Source organism: Cryptomeria japonica, chromosome 3 (genome assembly GCF_030272615.1).
Source record: "Cryptomeria japonica chromosome 3, Sugi_1.0, whole genome shotgun sequence".
In the NCBI taxonomy this organism is placed as follows: Eukaryota; Viridiplantae; Streptophyta; class Pinopsida; order Cupressales; family Cupressaceae; genus Cryptomeria; species Cryptomeria japonica.
This window is the reverse complement of record NC_081407.1, coordinates 476,448,760-476,464,218: the sequence shown is the minus strand read 5'-3', so window position 1 is coordinate 476,464,218 and position 15,459 is coordinate 476,448,760. Positions and strand designations below refer to the sequence as shown.

The following is a 15,459-nucleotide window of genomic DNA, read 5'->3' as shown; positions in this document are numbered from 1 at the left end:
TGTGTTATCACCTTTGCTGTTTGGCAGGGTATGTGTATTCTGAATAAAGAAATCAGTCTGTCACATTCAGGGATATCAGATGTTTCGATAAGAGGGGACTCCAGGATTGTTGTCACTGCTGGTTGGGACCACAGGTGTGTGATTTTCTGAAGTTTTCTTTGAAGTCCTACTACTTGGCATATCTCCGGGTAAACATTATTGCTGTGCTTTGGTCACTGTATGTGCTAGTTTGGGATAAATTGAAGGAATATTTAAATTTTTTGATACTTTTTGTTTAAGGAAAAACTTGCTAATTTAATTTTCAAATCTAAAGTCAATACTGATTTTAGTGTCAAATATACTTTGATCTGTATTAGAAATTGGTAAATCTTATATATGACATGAATATAATTTTGTTGAATACCTTACTACACGTTATTATTTTGGTGAACTTTAGAATAACAAATGCATGTTTAAGGAATGCTGTGACAATATTTGCCAAGATATAAAGCTGTAATTTAACAAGAATTATGCTCAGACTATCTGGTCACTTTCTAAACCCATTTTTACGACTCTATTATGGGAGGCAAGCCTAAAATAAACAGTTGTTCCGCCTAAAGAGCAAGTACATACTAAACCATTCATAGGAATATAATCATCAAAACCCCTTCTGTAATTGAATCCTTGATGTCAATTACAAATAATCTCTTTTATGTATTGACAAGGAAATGTTAGATTATACCCCAAGGTTGAGCTATATCAATACTTAAATAAATTAATAACTATCATTGAAACCGATTTTCCATTCAAATGTTTTTTATCATGTCCTAGTCAGCAAATACGGAATCAAGTTCAAACAGTAAAGATCATTAGGACCAAATTTCTTTGTATTAGTATGCCCTTGAGCATCAGAATTTGAAGAAGACAAGATAGCTCGCAAATGAAATATAGCAGGAACTTGGACCAATTTGGGCATATTAGAAGATTTTTTCAATTAATTGGAAATGGCTGCAAAGAGATTAATTGTCATGGAACATCAAAAGCTGGGGAAAAACCTTTTCTATTTGAAACATTGACCTAAGTATTCAATGAATTTTGTTAGAAGAAGAATGAAGGAAAGAAATTATGTTAATGGCCACAGATGACCAAAAGTAGGTCAACAGTACTGAAGAGTATGACGGTTTATAATAGAAAATATTAGAAAGAGAAAGCTAGAAAGGCTAGTACATATAGCCAAGAAAAGGGAGCAAGAACTCCAAAGAGCAAATGCTGAGGAAAAGTAGATATCAAATATCACTGTTTGGACTAGAAATTGTGAAGTCATTGGTGCCATCATTGATCACAATAAAAAATTGTAAGAATGCTTTCTAGGAGTTTTCAATAATGTAAAATTTCACCCATTCAACTCATAAACATTAATCAAACAGTTGGATGCGGACAGAACTAAAACGTATTTCAACAATTATTTTTGCCAAATTTTTAAATACAATACCAATCTGATATGAAATACAACTTTCTTGTGGTTTCATACAAAAAATGAATGGTTCATTGGCAAAGCTAATTGCTACCAAAGTTAATATAAAGAGCCTCACAATAATGTGTCAGCATTATAGATAAATAAATACTTACAGTTCAGGCATCAAGATGAATGGAAGAAATTTTGAGGCTGCTGTTACTATTTGCGCCCGCATCAATCACACTGACTTTGGGCAATGATAACTTTCAATAACCTCCAGAAGTTGAGGTATCAGGGGTGGCAGGTATTTAAGTCCCAATAAGACTCCACAGTAGGAACGCCTATCATTAGCAAACTTGCATAGCCTTTTCATCTTTCCATTGTTCCTTTCCATGCATGGATTCCCAAATTAGCGGCTAACTAAATGTCAACATGGGTTGCATTCAACAGGGAGTTCTCCATATCATCATGTCTCACATCAAATATCTATGTAATGTCCCCACTTTGGAATAGAATTTAATAATAAATAATAATAATATTAAAATACCAAAGAATAAAAATAAATTTTAAATTAAAATATAATTAAATATTAATACACTTATTTAGTACTGATTAATTTTCCATTTATTTCTGTCAGCAATATAATATGAATTGAATCAGTTAAGCAATATAATATTAATTGAATTAATTAAGCAATGTAATATTAATTTGATTAATCAAACAATATGATATTGATGTATTTATTGATTAAGCAATATATCTATCTAAGATTAATTGAATTAATCATTAATAATATTTTAAAAGGCAATGTATTAGTATTAGTTAGCGAGGCTATGTTAACAATAAGGGGAAGACACATCCCTTCCCATGCAGCCCATCACACCAGCCACACACTTATTTAAGGGTCCAGCAAAGCATTATGAGAAGGGCACGGAGAATAGGAAAGGAAACACCACGATAGAAAAGGAGACACAAAAGTTCGATTGCCTTCGGAAGGCATTCACACAAGGTAACTCTCTGCCCATAAGGAAGGCAGCAGGTTTGAATCTGTATCTGTGCATATTCACAGTAATATAATACTACATCATGCTCATCTCACAGTATCTCTGTATTTGCACAGTGATATAATAATACTTAATTATATTCTCTGTACCACTGTCTATTTACAGCAATATAATAATGCTTAATTAAATTCACTGTACTTCGGTATATCCACAAGCATTATAATAATGACTTAAATCATATTCACCAGTAACAATACAAATTAATATAGGTACATCATTTATGGGTCTGAGCATAATTTAAATACAGAAACAGGGCTATAAGAACATTAGCAGAGATTAGTTATAATTCAGTAAAATGTCATAAGTAATGAATCTATGCATTCTCAATCTCACCATCCAATTATGGAGGGGAAATACAAGGAATCTTGGGCTTGTTGGAGAGGGATAGACTCGAGGCACCTTGTGTGATTCTCTTTGAGCCCCATATGAGGACAGGTGTAGGGAGAGAAAGGGTTGTTGAATCCTTCATATACACTTTGCAATATGTTAAGAATGGCGAATATATGTTTTATCATGACATAATGGAAATGTTGTCTAATTTGTTGTGTAGGTTCCAGACCAAGCTTTAGTTGACATTAGTGTCCTTCTATTGTTCTCTCTATGTACTAAAATTGTGATTCTAGGACAGAATAGAAGAGGGTCCCATTAGGGGACATTACCTAGTGAGATCCGTGAGGGGACATTACCTAGTGAGATCCGTGAGGGGGGCAGCCAACTGAGAGTATCCCTTCACAAACCTTCTGTAAAAACCACATAGACCAAAGAATCCCTTCAAGTGTGTTATGTTCTCAGGTGGTGGCCAATCAATGATAGCTCTAATCTTTTCAGGATCCACCTTGACACCTTCTGCACTGATGATGTGACCAAGATAGAGCAGCTCTCTCATTCCAAATTCACATTTGGACTCCTTAGCTAATAGGGATTCAGACTCCAGTATACTGAGCACTTCATCTAAGTGCTCCTTCCAAGAGTTGCCAAAGATGAGGATATCATCAAAAAATATGAGTACAAACTTCCTCAATTGCTTTTGAAAGATCTTGTTCATGCAAGATTGGAATGTGGCAGGAGCGTTAGTCAAGCCAAGGGGCATGACTAGGAATTCAAAATGCCCAAAGTGGCATCTAAATGCGGTCTTCTCAACATCTGATGCTCTCATCCTGACTTGATGGTAACCAGATCTGAGATCTGTCTTTGAGAAGAACACTGCACCATGTAGCTCGTCAATGAGCTCATCAATCCTCGGAATAGGGTACCGATTTTTGATGGTTTCCTGATTTAGTGCTCGGTAATCCATGCACATACGCATGGTCCCATCCTTTTTTTTCACCAATACAACAGCCAAAGCAAAAAGGCTCTTGCTTGGTCTAATGTAATCCATGTCCAGTATCTCCTTAATGGCCTTTTCAATCTCATCCTTCTACTTCTTGGGGTACCAGTAAGGAGTAGTCATGACAGGCTTAGCTCCTTCTTCAAGCTCAATGATATGCTCAGTGCCACACTTAGGAGGCCTATCGGGGGGTGGATTCCCAAAAACCTTACTCCTTTTGGTGATTAGAGCTTGGATGTTTGTGGGGTAGCTCCTTTTTTCGTAGAATGGACTTGATGGCATCACTAAGCACTCTGCTGCCCACTCCACTTGGTCATGGTGGATCAGCCTCTCCATCCTCTTCAATGATACAACTCTAAGACCACCATTGGACATTCCTCTTAATACTACCTTCTTCCCATCAGACATGAATTTCAGCTCCATGGTTTGCAGATTTAATGTGATATCACCAAGAGATCTCAGCCACTGAATCCCAAGGACTGCATCATCGGTCCCTCCAATGCTAACCACAAAGAAGTCATCTCTAATTTCATGATTTCCCAACTTCAAAGACATGTTGGAAATCATTCAGTTGCATGATATAGTGGAGCCATCAGCTACCATGACTTTGAAGCCTTCTACTTCCTCAACCACTAGCCCCCTCTTCGCAACAATTCTCTCATCAATGAAGTTATGAGTCGCCCCTGTGTCGATGAGAGCAATGACACGATGTTCTTCCAACACTCCCCGAACTCTAAAGGACTCATTCTTGTGAATGCTCGAGAGTTGAGCAACCACCTCTCTGTCTTCTGGCTCACTTTCAAGCCCTTTTGGAGCCTCTTCATACTCGCTGTTCTCATTTTCAGTCTGCTGTTCTGAAATTTCAGAATCTGATCCATTAGCTGAATAGGACTCCATTTGATGTAAATTGTCCTTCCCATGACATTTATGTCCTGGGGCCCAAGGTTCTCTGTAAGAGTAGCAAAGATTCTTCCTCCGGAGCTCTTGATGGAGCTCATCATCTATCCGAGAAGGAAACTTCTTGGTTTGATTTGAAAATTTCTTCTTGTCCTTTCGGAAAGGAAAAGGCTTGGACTGAAATTTACTCTTTGGGGCAGCCAACTCCATACTCCTAGACTTCTTGATGGCCTCCACCAAGGTAGGCAGATCGAATGCTTTGACCATACTTTTAAGGGCTCTTCAAGATCTTCTATGAATAGAACAACTAGCCTCTTCTCTGAAATGCTACTGACCATAACTAAGAGATTTTGGAACTCAGTTATGTAATTGTCCAAGGAGCCTTGTTGTTTGAGTTGAGCAAGCTCTTTGAACTTAACCTCCGGATCCTTTGAATCAAACCTCTCAATCAGCCGGTTTGTGAATTTGGCATAGGTGGTGATCAAGTTGTGACCAAGAGTGACCAACCCATGGTAACTCCATTCGTGAGCAACACCATCCAAGTGCAATGTAGCGAACTTGATGTCATCTTATTCGGGCATAGGCCTCAACGACAAATAATTGTCCAACTTTTGCACCCACGCTCTAGCTGTACTCTTACTGATTCCATCAAAATGTGCTAGAGTAACCTTCCCAAGAGCTTGCTGATAGTCTCTTGGAGTGGAGTATCGATTATCATTTCTTCCTTCCCTCTTCTTCTGATTCATAAACTAGTCAAGAGACAAGACATTTCGGATCTCTTGGGGAAGTGATGCATACTCCACGAAACTAGCCCAAATCTCATCAGCCACAGGGACTTCTACTTCAGGAGGCGGTGCTTCCCTTGGAAGGAAAACTGATTGCAAAGGTCTTGACACCAATCCAACAGGCATTCCACCATTGTTGCTACTATGGTTGTTGCCATTCCCATTAACACCAGGATTGTTGGAAGTGTTGACATTATTTCCATTGGTATTTTGATTCTGGTTTTGACTATGACCTCCTCCAACATTCTGATTAAAAGTGGCCAACAACTGGGACATCATGTCCATCATCGTATCAAACTTTTTTCTCAACTCTCTCCACAGCCACATTTGCATCATTCTGACCAAATATTCTCTCCCCCATTGAATCCACTGAATCTGCTGAATCAACTTCCTGGTTTCTGTTTCTCAAAACTTCTAAAAAAGTTTAATCTACTGGCACTGACGATATCTGAAACAGCTGCCTTCTCTGTTCCTGATTGTAGTATCTGATATCTCTGTCACTCATGGAACCCTTGTGTCACACAGGTTGGCAGGAAGAGTGGCTTTGATACCACTGTAATATCCCCAACAATTTTTTTTTTGATTTTTCAGCAAGATTACAAACCCAACCACACCTATTAGGGTTAGAGTAAGAAATCCAAACCAGTTAGAAGGAACCCTACACCTTTTGTTCACCAAGAGCCCAAGCTGGGAGGGTGAGAGCATACAGTAGCAGGGGATCGTTAGTTACAAACTATTGAAAGTAATGATTACAATAGTGGGTGGCAAGCCAGCCCCTTCCACTTTCCAGTGGGATAGAAACAAGAAAGCCTGGCTTGGTAAACCGGCCAAGGAGAAACAAGAACATAACCAAGCACGAATCACTCTACCGCATATCTCGGCGGGAGGATGAACACAAACAACAAAGCTCAACTCAACTGCTTATGCAGTGAGAGGACCATTACAAACAAAAAATCACTCGACCGCTTATGCAGCGGGAGGACATAATTACAAATATCAAATGTAGGCGGCAAGCCAGCCTCTTCCACTTTTCAGCGAGGTATGCTTTACAATCCAAAAATGTTTGATAGTATTACTATTCAACCTTACAATATAGAGAGAAATGATTAGAAAAGAACAATGTTGATCACAAATTATAGCTACCTCTAAAAACAACTCAAACATAAAGCAACTATTGCTGTTCTTTATTCTGAAAGCCAATAACACGCAGACCAGCCACTACCGAAAACACCAAAATGCTCATAACTAACTCAAATCTACTCGAAATTACACCAAATCAAAAGCAAATGACTAATATGACAAAATTGAACATTTTAGAACTTCAAACCTGCAACTTCAAAGTCTGAAACCAGCTACACGCATCCCAAGGCAGCTAGGGAAGGGGCATCCCAGCTGAAAAGTTCGACCAGCAATATAAAAAATCAGATCAGCAAACTATCTTCTGCGATTTGGAGTACTTCATCGCCTTGGGTAAAGAGAAAATCAAAGCCACTACCCATATTGAAACACTCAACAGGCAGGGAGGTACGAATGTAAGATTGTTTCAGCCACTATACACCCAGCATACACCAAAAACACAGCAGCAATAAAAAAACTGAAAATATAATAGAAAAATCCATCACTTTGAAGTTCAATCTACTCCTCTGAATGAGAAATAGGCTCTCTCACAGCTTGGTGCTATCTCTCAAGCACGAAACTCGTACAAGCTAGGAAGCATGCAACTTCGAAGCAAAGGTCTGGCACAATTTTGGCAGCACTTCATTAAGAAAATGTTCAAAGGTCACAAATGAGAGACCAAACTCTCATATTTATAGATTCTAAGACCCCAAATTCACCTCCAAATGGTGTCCAAATTACTTCCTCATTTGCATTTCATTTCCCACGCCCTCATGTGTTTGGCGTCCAACTCCTAGGCAAAAAGTTTGAACTTATTCCTTGGTGTATGACTTACAACTTAAAACATAATAAACTCATGAAATATGCCTCCATTTCTCACGCCATTGACTTAGGAAAAATATAATATTTTTGGGTGCAAAGTATTTTTCCATAAATCGTCCAAAAACACATTAAATATTAACTTTAGCATAAAGTAATAATATTTAATAAATCACTGAAAATCAAATACTGATTGTGCCAAATTGAACTCATGGGTTGAAATGCCAAAAACCAACAACTAGAATAAGTTGGGGCTGTGAACTGCGCTACTAAAAATAGAACTGCCTGAAATGGCACTTACTAAAACTAGTAAGTCCCGTAGACAACTCCAAACAACCTGCTTTTCAAACCATGAGAAGAACTCAGAAAACTCAAAATAATCTCAAAACCCTAACAACTGCCACCAACTTAACTAAAATATAGTAAGTTCAGAATTCCTCTCAAAACTGAATGCATGTTATATCAATGTGAAGCTCTTGAAAAACCCAGAAAGAATCCACGAATGAAGTTGCAGAAGCCCTACCAGATAAGCACCAATTAGATCATACAAAGCTCCACAAAAATAGGAAACCCTAATTCTTCATTCCGATCGGCCTACGGGTCTGTAGGATAGGCCAATGGACCACTGATTATTCCTCACTGAGAAGGGGACATTACATTAGGGACGCCAAGTGTATGCTATTGTACTCTAGTATTGAAGACTTACAAGGCACCGAAAGAAAGGGTACAATCAGTCCTAAATCCCTGATTAAGGACCTGTTGATGTGTTTTTTGTACACGACCAAACATAGAATAAAATACCCAGAGGTATCTTATCCTCTCTTGAATATTGCCCCCCAAATTCTGAAGATTTCGCAGAAGGGTCAATCGGAGCGACTCCAAGATTTTGTTATGTAGGTTCTCTACTCGTGGATAAGCACCAGTGGTCGTTGTGTTTGCTGTTTTACAAGGGGCCTTACGTATTTTCTAGGAAAGCTTGTTCTTGCAACTACTTTTCAATGAGGAAACTGAATTCTCCTAATACTAACCGATGTTTCAAAAAAAAGGCAAAAGATAAGGGTTTTAAGGAGGTGATACTAAACTAATCCTAGTAATGACTAAATGAGGACTGGTCTTGATAAAACTCTACCAATTTCAGTATTGCCAAAAGATTACAACTCTACTGGAATTGGTGCGATCTTCTAAGGGGATTCAATGATTTTCGAATCATCAATGGGATAGATACTATCACTAACATACATATCAATATCTCCAATAAGGATTGAACTCTTAAACAATCCTAATATCTCCAGTTGACCACACAAGGCGTGCTTACAATCAGTAAGGAGCTAGTGGTTTGGACTATAAGTTTTACCAAAGATCAAACACAACATTTGTCCTTCAATCTAATTCTAAAACTTAAGTACTCTCTCTACTAAGAGTGATTCAAGAAGATAAACAACCATGAAAATAGCCACAAGGATTGCAATAAAACACAATAACTTCAATATTTCATTGATCTCATAGCAAAATAAAACAACAATTGTTCAACTTTCTTTCTTCACTACTTCTTTCTCTGCTGCTAACAATCTTAGTCTTTTTTTTTTTTCTAACTCTAACCCTCTAAAATGAATTGAGTGAGGGCTTATATAGCACTCTCAAATACAGTGAATGACCTAGATCTAAAGAAGATCAAAGGCTGAGATCTTGACACCTAAAACCTAATTAGGGTTTGCCACAAAAACCACCCGAATCAGATAAGCATTACCATTCCATAGCCAATAGAAATTGGCACAAATAACGAGGAAACATAGCCCAATAGGAATTGAATTGCCACATCATTTCATAACAACTTTTCATCTAGAATTTTGTTCCCTTTTCTATGTTCTTTTCTGGCATATTCAATGAATCTGGACATAATCCCCTCGATCTTAGCAATGGGAATCTCATGCAGGTTCTTCATTCGTTCTTCCAAGTGAAGGACTTGATCAAAAGCTGCGAGAAGGGTCATCTCCCATCCCGGCTCTAGCTCTTTTGTTTTCTCGATCAGGAACATAGTTGCATACATCTGATCTTGCTGCTTTTCTGTGACCATGTTCTCCTCTTTGTAAAATATAATCTTGATCCTGTCTTCCAATTCTTGGACATCCACATTTGTTTCGATCTCTATCCTCCTGTCAAGGATTGTACATAATACATCAAACACCTTATCCTAAATAGGATGGAGGGTGCCCTCAACTCGGCTGCATCTACTATTGATGTCCTCGAATAGAACTTCCTTCATTTGGAGCAAAGTTGACCATTGCAGAAGGTTATGGGTTCCTCCATCCATTATCTTCTCTTGTGCTAAAATTTGCCTTGGCGTCCTTCTTATCACTTGTAAGACCGGGATGAAAATGTCTCTAGTGTGAGTGAATGCATCTACAATTATCAATAGATTATGAATGATCTCAAGGACTTGGATAGCCTCATGGACTGTCTTCATCATTCTTGTTACAAATTCAATGGCTACCTTGTAAGATTCATCAATCCAAGAACTTATGAGTTGGGCTAAGTTCTTCATCTTTTCTGCCTCATTTACTGATTCAAGAGGAAGTGTATGCAAAGGTGATATTGCTGGATCCTGTCGCCTTAATGGTTGATTAAGGTGGCCAAAATAATTCCTCCAAGCGCTAACCTCCCTTTCTAACCTCTTATTCTTTTCCATTTCTTCTTTGAGTTTGTCATTAAGTGCTCTCACTGAATCAGTTGCTTCTTCCATGGTCTGCTCGAAGGTAAGTGGACCAAGATCAAATGTTTCTAAATCATAATCCTCTGCCATAATCTCATCTTCATACTTGTCCACTACTGGTGTGGTTACCTGTAGCTTCTTGGATCTTGCATCATCTGTAATTACCTTTGACATCTTCGTAGCCTTCTTCTTTCCGATTTCTTCTTGGGAATTTCCTAAGAGACTTTCCAAATCGAATACTTGTTCTTCCTCCTCAACTACAATTACCCTCGTCAGTCTTTCTTTCAGCCAATCTGGAATGGAAGACTTTCTTTCCCTTACCTGTATTTCCTTAGGCAGAGGTTTATCGTCTCTGAAAGGAGATGTTGCTTCATCATCATTCTTTTCTTCTTGTTGTTTATTAGCACCAACCTGGAGAGGAAGAGGTTGATTTGATGAGTGCTGAGGTGTTCGTCCTTTGCCTTGTTTATCATTCTGCACCATGGATTCCATAGACTCATCAACTTCATACACAATCTCTTTTTGATCCTCTCCTTGACTTATCTCCTTTTCATGTCTAGAAGAAGTACTCGATGGACGATCAGGATTCACCTTTTGTTTCTTCTTGGAGGGTTCTCTCTTCTCAAGTCCTTCTTTTCTCTTCGACCCTTTGGAATGAGAAGTATTTTCACTCACACTTGCTTCTCCTTCTTCTGTTCTTGTTTCTAGGGTGAATGTCATGGCTATATTCTGCTCCTTCAATTTTTGATGTTGTACGTCCACCCATCTGCGAGTGCAATTTAAAATAGGGTCCATCAATGCTCCCAGGTCTGCAACTTCTTGCTCATTCCAATCTATCTTCACTTCTTTATCCTCCTTCTCATAGGATGATTGGAGATATCTACCACTATCCTGGGCTTGATCGGCTACTCTATAAGCTTTACATTTCCTAATAAGATCCAAGGGTAATCTAGAATGCATCTTTCTTTTCACCTCTACATCATCTTGAGCATTCATCCAAAAGTCCTCTACTTGAAAGTCATGTTTGTACTTCTTCCCACTTGTCTCTTCCATATGACCATGAGGATCGCAATTCTCTCTTGAGGCAAAGGATGTGAATGAATACAGAGATAATTTCTTTTCTGTATCTTCGGCTGCTTGAGAATTAGGACACACTTCAATTGAATTTCCCAATAAAATAGGTACAGGGATACCATTTCCATGCTTATGTCTTGATGCTTTAGCATAAGCTGCCAACTGTCTAGTTACTTCAAGTAATATTATTCTGTCTGTAGGATACCTTGGCAACATATAGGGAGGTGAAGAACATCCATGGACCTTGATGTAGGTGAATTTTGGAAATTGAATGAACCATGCACCGTTTCTTCACGAGCTCCTGTGCCTTCGGAGACAGTCGATGGTGAATCCCTCCTTGCAATGTCCTAGTGATATACATTGTGAAGGTGTCATTGACTAACTTGTAGTCATTTTTAGGCGGATGATGCAATTGAGCATAAGAATCACATGCTCTTATCTCTCCTGGTTCTCCCAATAACTCCTCTATGTGGTAGCCCTGCATACTCAAAACTTCTGACTAAAGAATATATAACATATAAACTCATGTGGAATGACTTTGTAGGGACTAGCCTCCTCAACTGCACATCTAGGTTGTTGCTAATTATTCTAGCCCAATTGAGCTTTCCTTTTCCTTGGACGATCACTTGAATAAAGAAGAACATCCACTTGTCGAAGAAGAAGGCCTGAGAGGCACCTATAACCCGATTGAGCATGGTTATCAAGTCCCTGAATTCCTCTTGGAAATCACTTCTATGTGGCGTATTAGGTATCTTGTTCAAGCGAGGCCTACTCTTGAATAACCAATTCTTATTGATGAAGTTCAGACAGGTATCAGGATCATCTTTGTAGATAGACCTAGCTCCATCCAAGCTCTTATAGATCATATCTTTCGGCTCTGGGAGATGAAAGGCTTCACTTATAGCTTCTTTTGAAAGATAGGCTAGGACAGTTCCATCCTCAGCTACAATTGTCCTTGAATGCGAATCATAGTGCCGGGCACATTCAATCATCAACTCATGACATTTGATGCGGGAGGGAAGCTTGCGGCCTTGATGATGCCACTCTCAATTATCTTCTTGGCTATGGGTGATGGCTTGCTGATGTAGGGTGCTTCTCGAAACTTCTTCACATTGAAGTTCCCTAAGTTGGTGTCTCCAATATTGCTCCATTTGGACATGATCCTGGTCTCCAAATCATCGTTCTTTTGATCTTCTTTGATGAGAGCCTTCCGGGTAGCGGATCCACTCACCTTGGGGATCACCATTTGCTACCTATAAAAAGAGGCTTAAGTTAGGTTTAAGTGTAGAATCTTAGCTAGGTGATTTGAGATTCCTTAAAAGACAAAACTTTAAAATTAAGAACTTCCAAACTAGGCATCACCTAGAAATTAAACTAGATATAGAAGACCTAACCTTAAGAAAATTTAAAATGGAAACTTAGATCAGATCTTCAATACCTTGCCTAAAAAATCAGATTAAACACCTTACCTTCGATTTTCACTTATTAATTTGAAAAGATGGATAAAAAAAGTGAAGATTTCTGCTGGATGAAAGGTCTTTGATCTGCACTTCAGATTCGCCCTTGATGATTTAGCCTTTAATCAGCCTTTAATCAGGCTTCATGGATCAGAAATTCGCCTTCCTTTTTGCAATCTGCTCTATTATTTCTGCTCCTAAAATTCACTTTAGGAAAGACACAAATGAATGAATGATTAAAACTTCACAAACCTCCTTCCCTTTATATGGCGACTTCCTAATTTCCTCAAGAGCCCGACCTCTTGGTTTATAAAAAAAAAAAAAATCTCATCCTTGAGGTGGCCGACCTAGCAAATAAGGGTTTAAAAAAACTAATTGGGCGGCCAAGGGTGAAATTTTAAATTTAAGGCCTAAAAGATCAATTTTAACACATTTTACAAGTTTTAATTAAGGGAGATTTGCATTGTTTACCCAAATGATGCTTAATTAGCAACTCATAAAAAGTGTATCTAGAATGTGGCTTTATTTGTGAATTTCTTGAGAGGGTATAGGCAAGCCTAGGAGATATTGATGCTTTTTAATGTTTGCCATTTTCTCCATTTTTCATTATTATTCCACCATCTTGATCCTTCTTATAATGTTTTTGCCATCATGAGTTTTGCCTTTAATTATGGTGAAAAAAAAGGATCTCTAAGGACTTTGCCTTGGACCCTTTGGAAGGGTCAGGAGCGATTTCCATGATTAGGTCTCAACTGTCTCACTCCTTCACTCTGAATTGCTCTTCAAGGTAAGCATATGCTAGTCTTAGCTCTTCCAAAGCCTAGGGATTCATTTTTTATCATCCATCATGAGTTTATTAGGTGCTTTTTGAGAATTTCGCTATGGACCCTTTGGAAGGGTCAGGAGCGAAATTCACCCCTTAGATCAAAATTCTTACTTCTTGAACTCATGACCTACTCAATTATATGCTTGTGGCAATCTTTAAGTCCAATCCACCTTGATCGCTGTCTTGGCTTAACACAAACTGGGAGGAAAAATGATATATTGTGAATTTTGCTCTGGACCCTTTGGAAGGATCAAGAGCAAAATTCAAGTTTTATACTTGATCCTTTATCTCCCTCACTTCAATTCATCTTGCAAGGTGAAAATACATCACTCCTTGTCCAATCATGTCATAGGGATCAAAGTTTTGGCTTCACCCAAGGAGAAAATAGTTGATTCGAAGAATTTCGCTCTGGACCCTTTGGAAGGGTCAGGAGCGAAATTCATTCCTTGCTTGTTTTCTCTTGTTTAGCTCCATCCTTCTCACTTTGTTCTTCCTTGACTTTCTCATTTGAATCCATCTCTCAACCTGACAACATTTGCTTGACCCCCAAAAGGCCTGAAAGGGGAAATTCGCTAGAAATCATGGCCAGGGACAGGACCTATTTAGGATTTCGCTCTGGACCCTTTGGAAGGGTCAGGAGCGAAATCCTTGTTTTAGCTCAAAATCTTCATTTCTAGTGGCCAAAATCCATTCAAGGGCAATCCTAGGGGCATCTCCCAACTTCTCTCACCTTGGTCTAGGCTTGTCTTGACACAAATTTTAGAAGATAGAATAGGTTTTAGGATTTTCGCTTTGGACCCTTTGGAAGGGTCAGGAGCAAAATCCTTTCTCTTGAGTTCATTTCTTCATTCTTCCACTTCAACTCACTTCAAAGGTCAAGGAAACGTTACTCCATTCTTCTCTAAGCCATAAAAACCAAAAGTTTGACTTGTTTTGAAAGTAAAATAGGTGATCTTGGGAATTTCGCTCTGGACCCTTTCGAAGGGTCAAGAGCGAAATCCTAGTTCTTGCTCAATTCCTTCAAATTTGTTGATTACTAGCAAGTCAAAGACATGCCTAAAAACATCTCCAATCTTAATTCGTCCTAACCCACACTTGACTTGGCACAAAATTGATAGAAAAGAGTGGTTATGGGGATTTTAGCTCTGGACCCTTTGGAAGGGTCAGGAGCGAAATCCTCATTCTAGGCTTGACTCTTCATCTTTTCAACTCCAATGTTCTTTGCAAGGCAAAAATACATCACTCTTCGCCCAAGGAACAAGGTTTGTAGCCTAAGCAGGGAAGCAAATGAGGTTTATAAAGAATTTCGCTTTGGACCCAATGGAAGGGTCAGGAGCGAAATTCATCCTTTAGGCAAAATCTTCATCTTTCAATGCTTTCAACCACTTCTCAAGGCAAGAACATATCAATCCACCTTCCAACATGCCTTAGAAACCAACACTTGGCCAAAACAAGAAAGGAAATGAGAGCTATGGGGATTTTCGCTCTGGACCCTTTGGAAGGGTCAGGAGCGAAATCCTCATTCTTGGTTGATTTTCCACTTCATTTATCCAATTCTCTCTCAGACTTGATCAATTTCAAGGTCCTTTCATCATATCCAAGGCAATCCATCATCAAACTAGCTCAAGACAAGGCCAACCTAGGGCTTAAGGCAAAAAGAAGGTCAAATGGAGGATTTCACTCTGGACCCTTTGGAAGGGTCAGGAGTGAAATTCTCCTTCCAGGTTGATTTCCATCATTTTATTGCCTCAAACCTTCTCTCCAAGGAAAATATGCATCCAAGTCCTCCAAACCATTCCTTAGAAGCTCCAAACTTGGTCAAGCTAAAGAGTAAAGTAGAGGAAATATAAATTTCGCTCTGGACCCTTTGGAAGGGTTAGGAGCGAAATTTTTCTTCTTCGCTCACTTTCACTTTTTTCCTCCCTTCTTTGGATCGGATATAACTCATT

The 15,459-nt window shown here is 38.7% G+C and overlaps 1 protein-coding gene across 14 annotated transcripts in view; it reads left to right on the top strand.

Moving 5' to 3' along the window:
- Positions 1-15,459, top strand: part of LOC131029575 (protein DECREASED SIZE EXCLUSION LIMIT 1) — a 279,735-nt gene that overhangs the window by 145,340 nt on the left and 118,936 nt on the right. For all 14 annotated transcript variants that reach the window (XM_057960093.2, XM_057960089.2, XM_057960087.2 and 11 more), the window contains one exon: positions 28-134. In XM_057960093.2, coding sequence (XP_057816076.1) covers positions 28-134 — 107 coding nt within the window. Of the gene's footprint in view, positions 1-27; positions 135-15,459 lie in introns of those variants that run through there.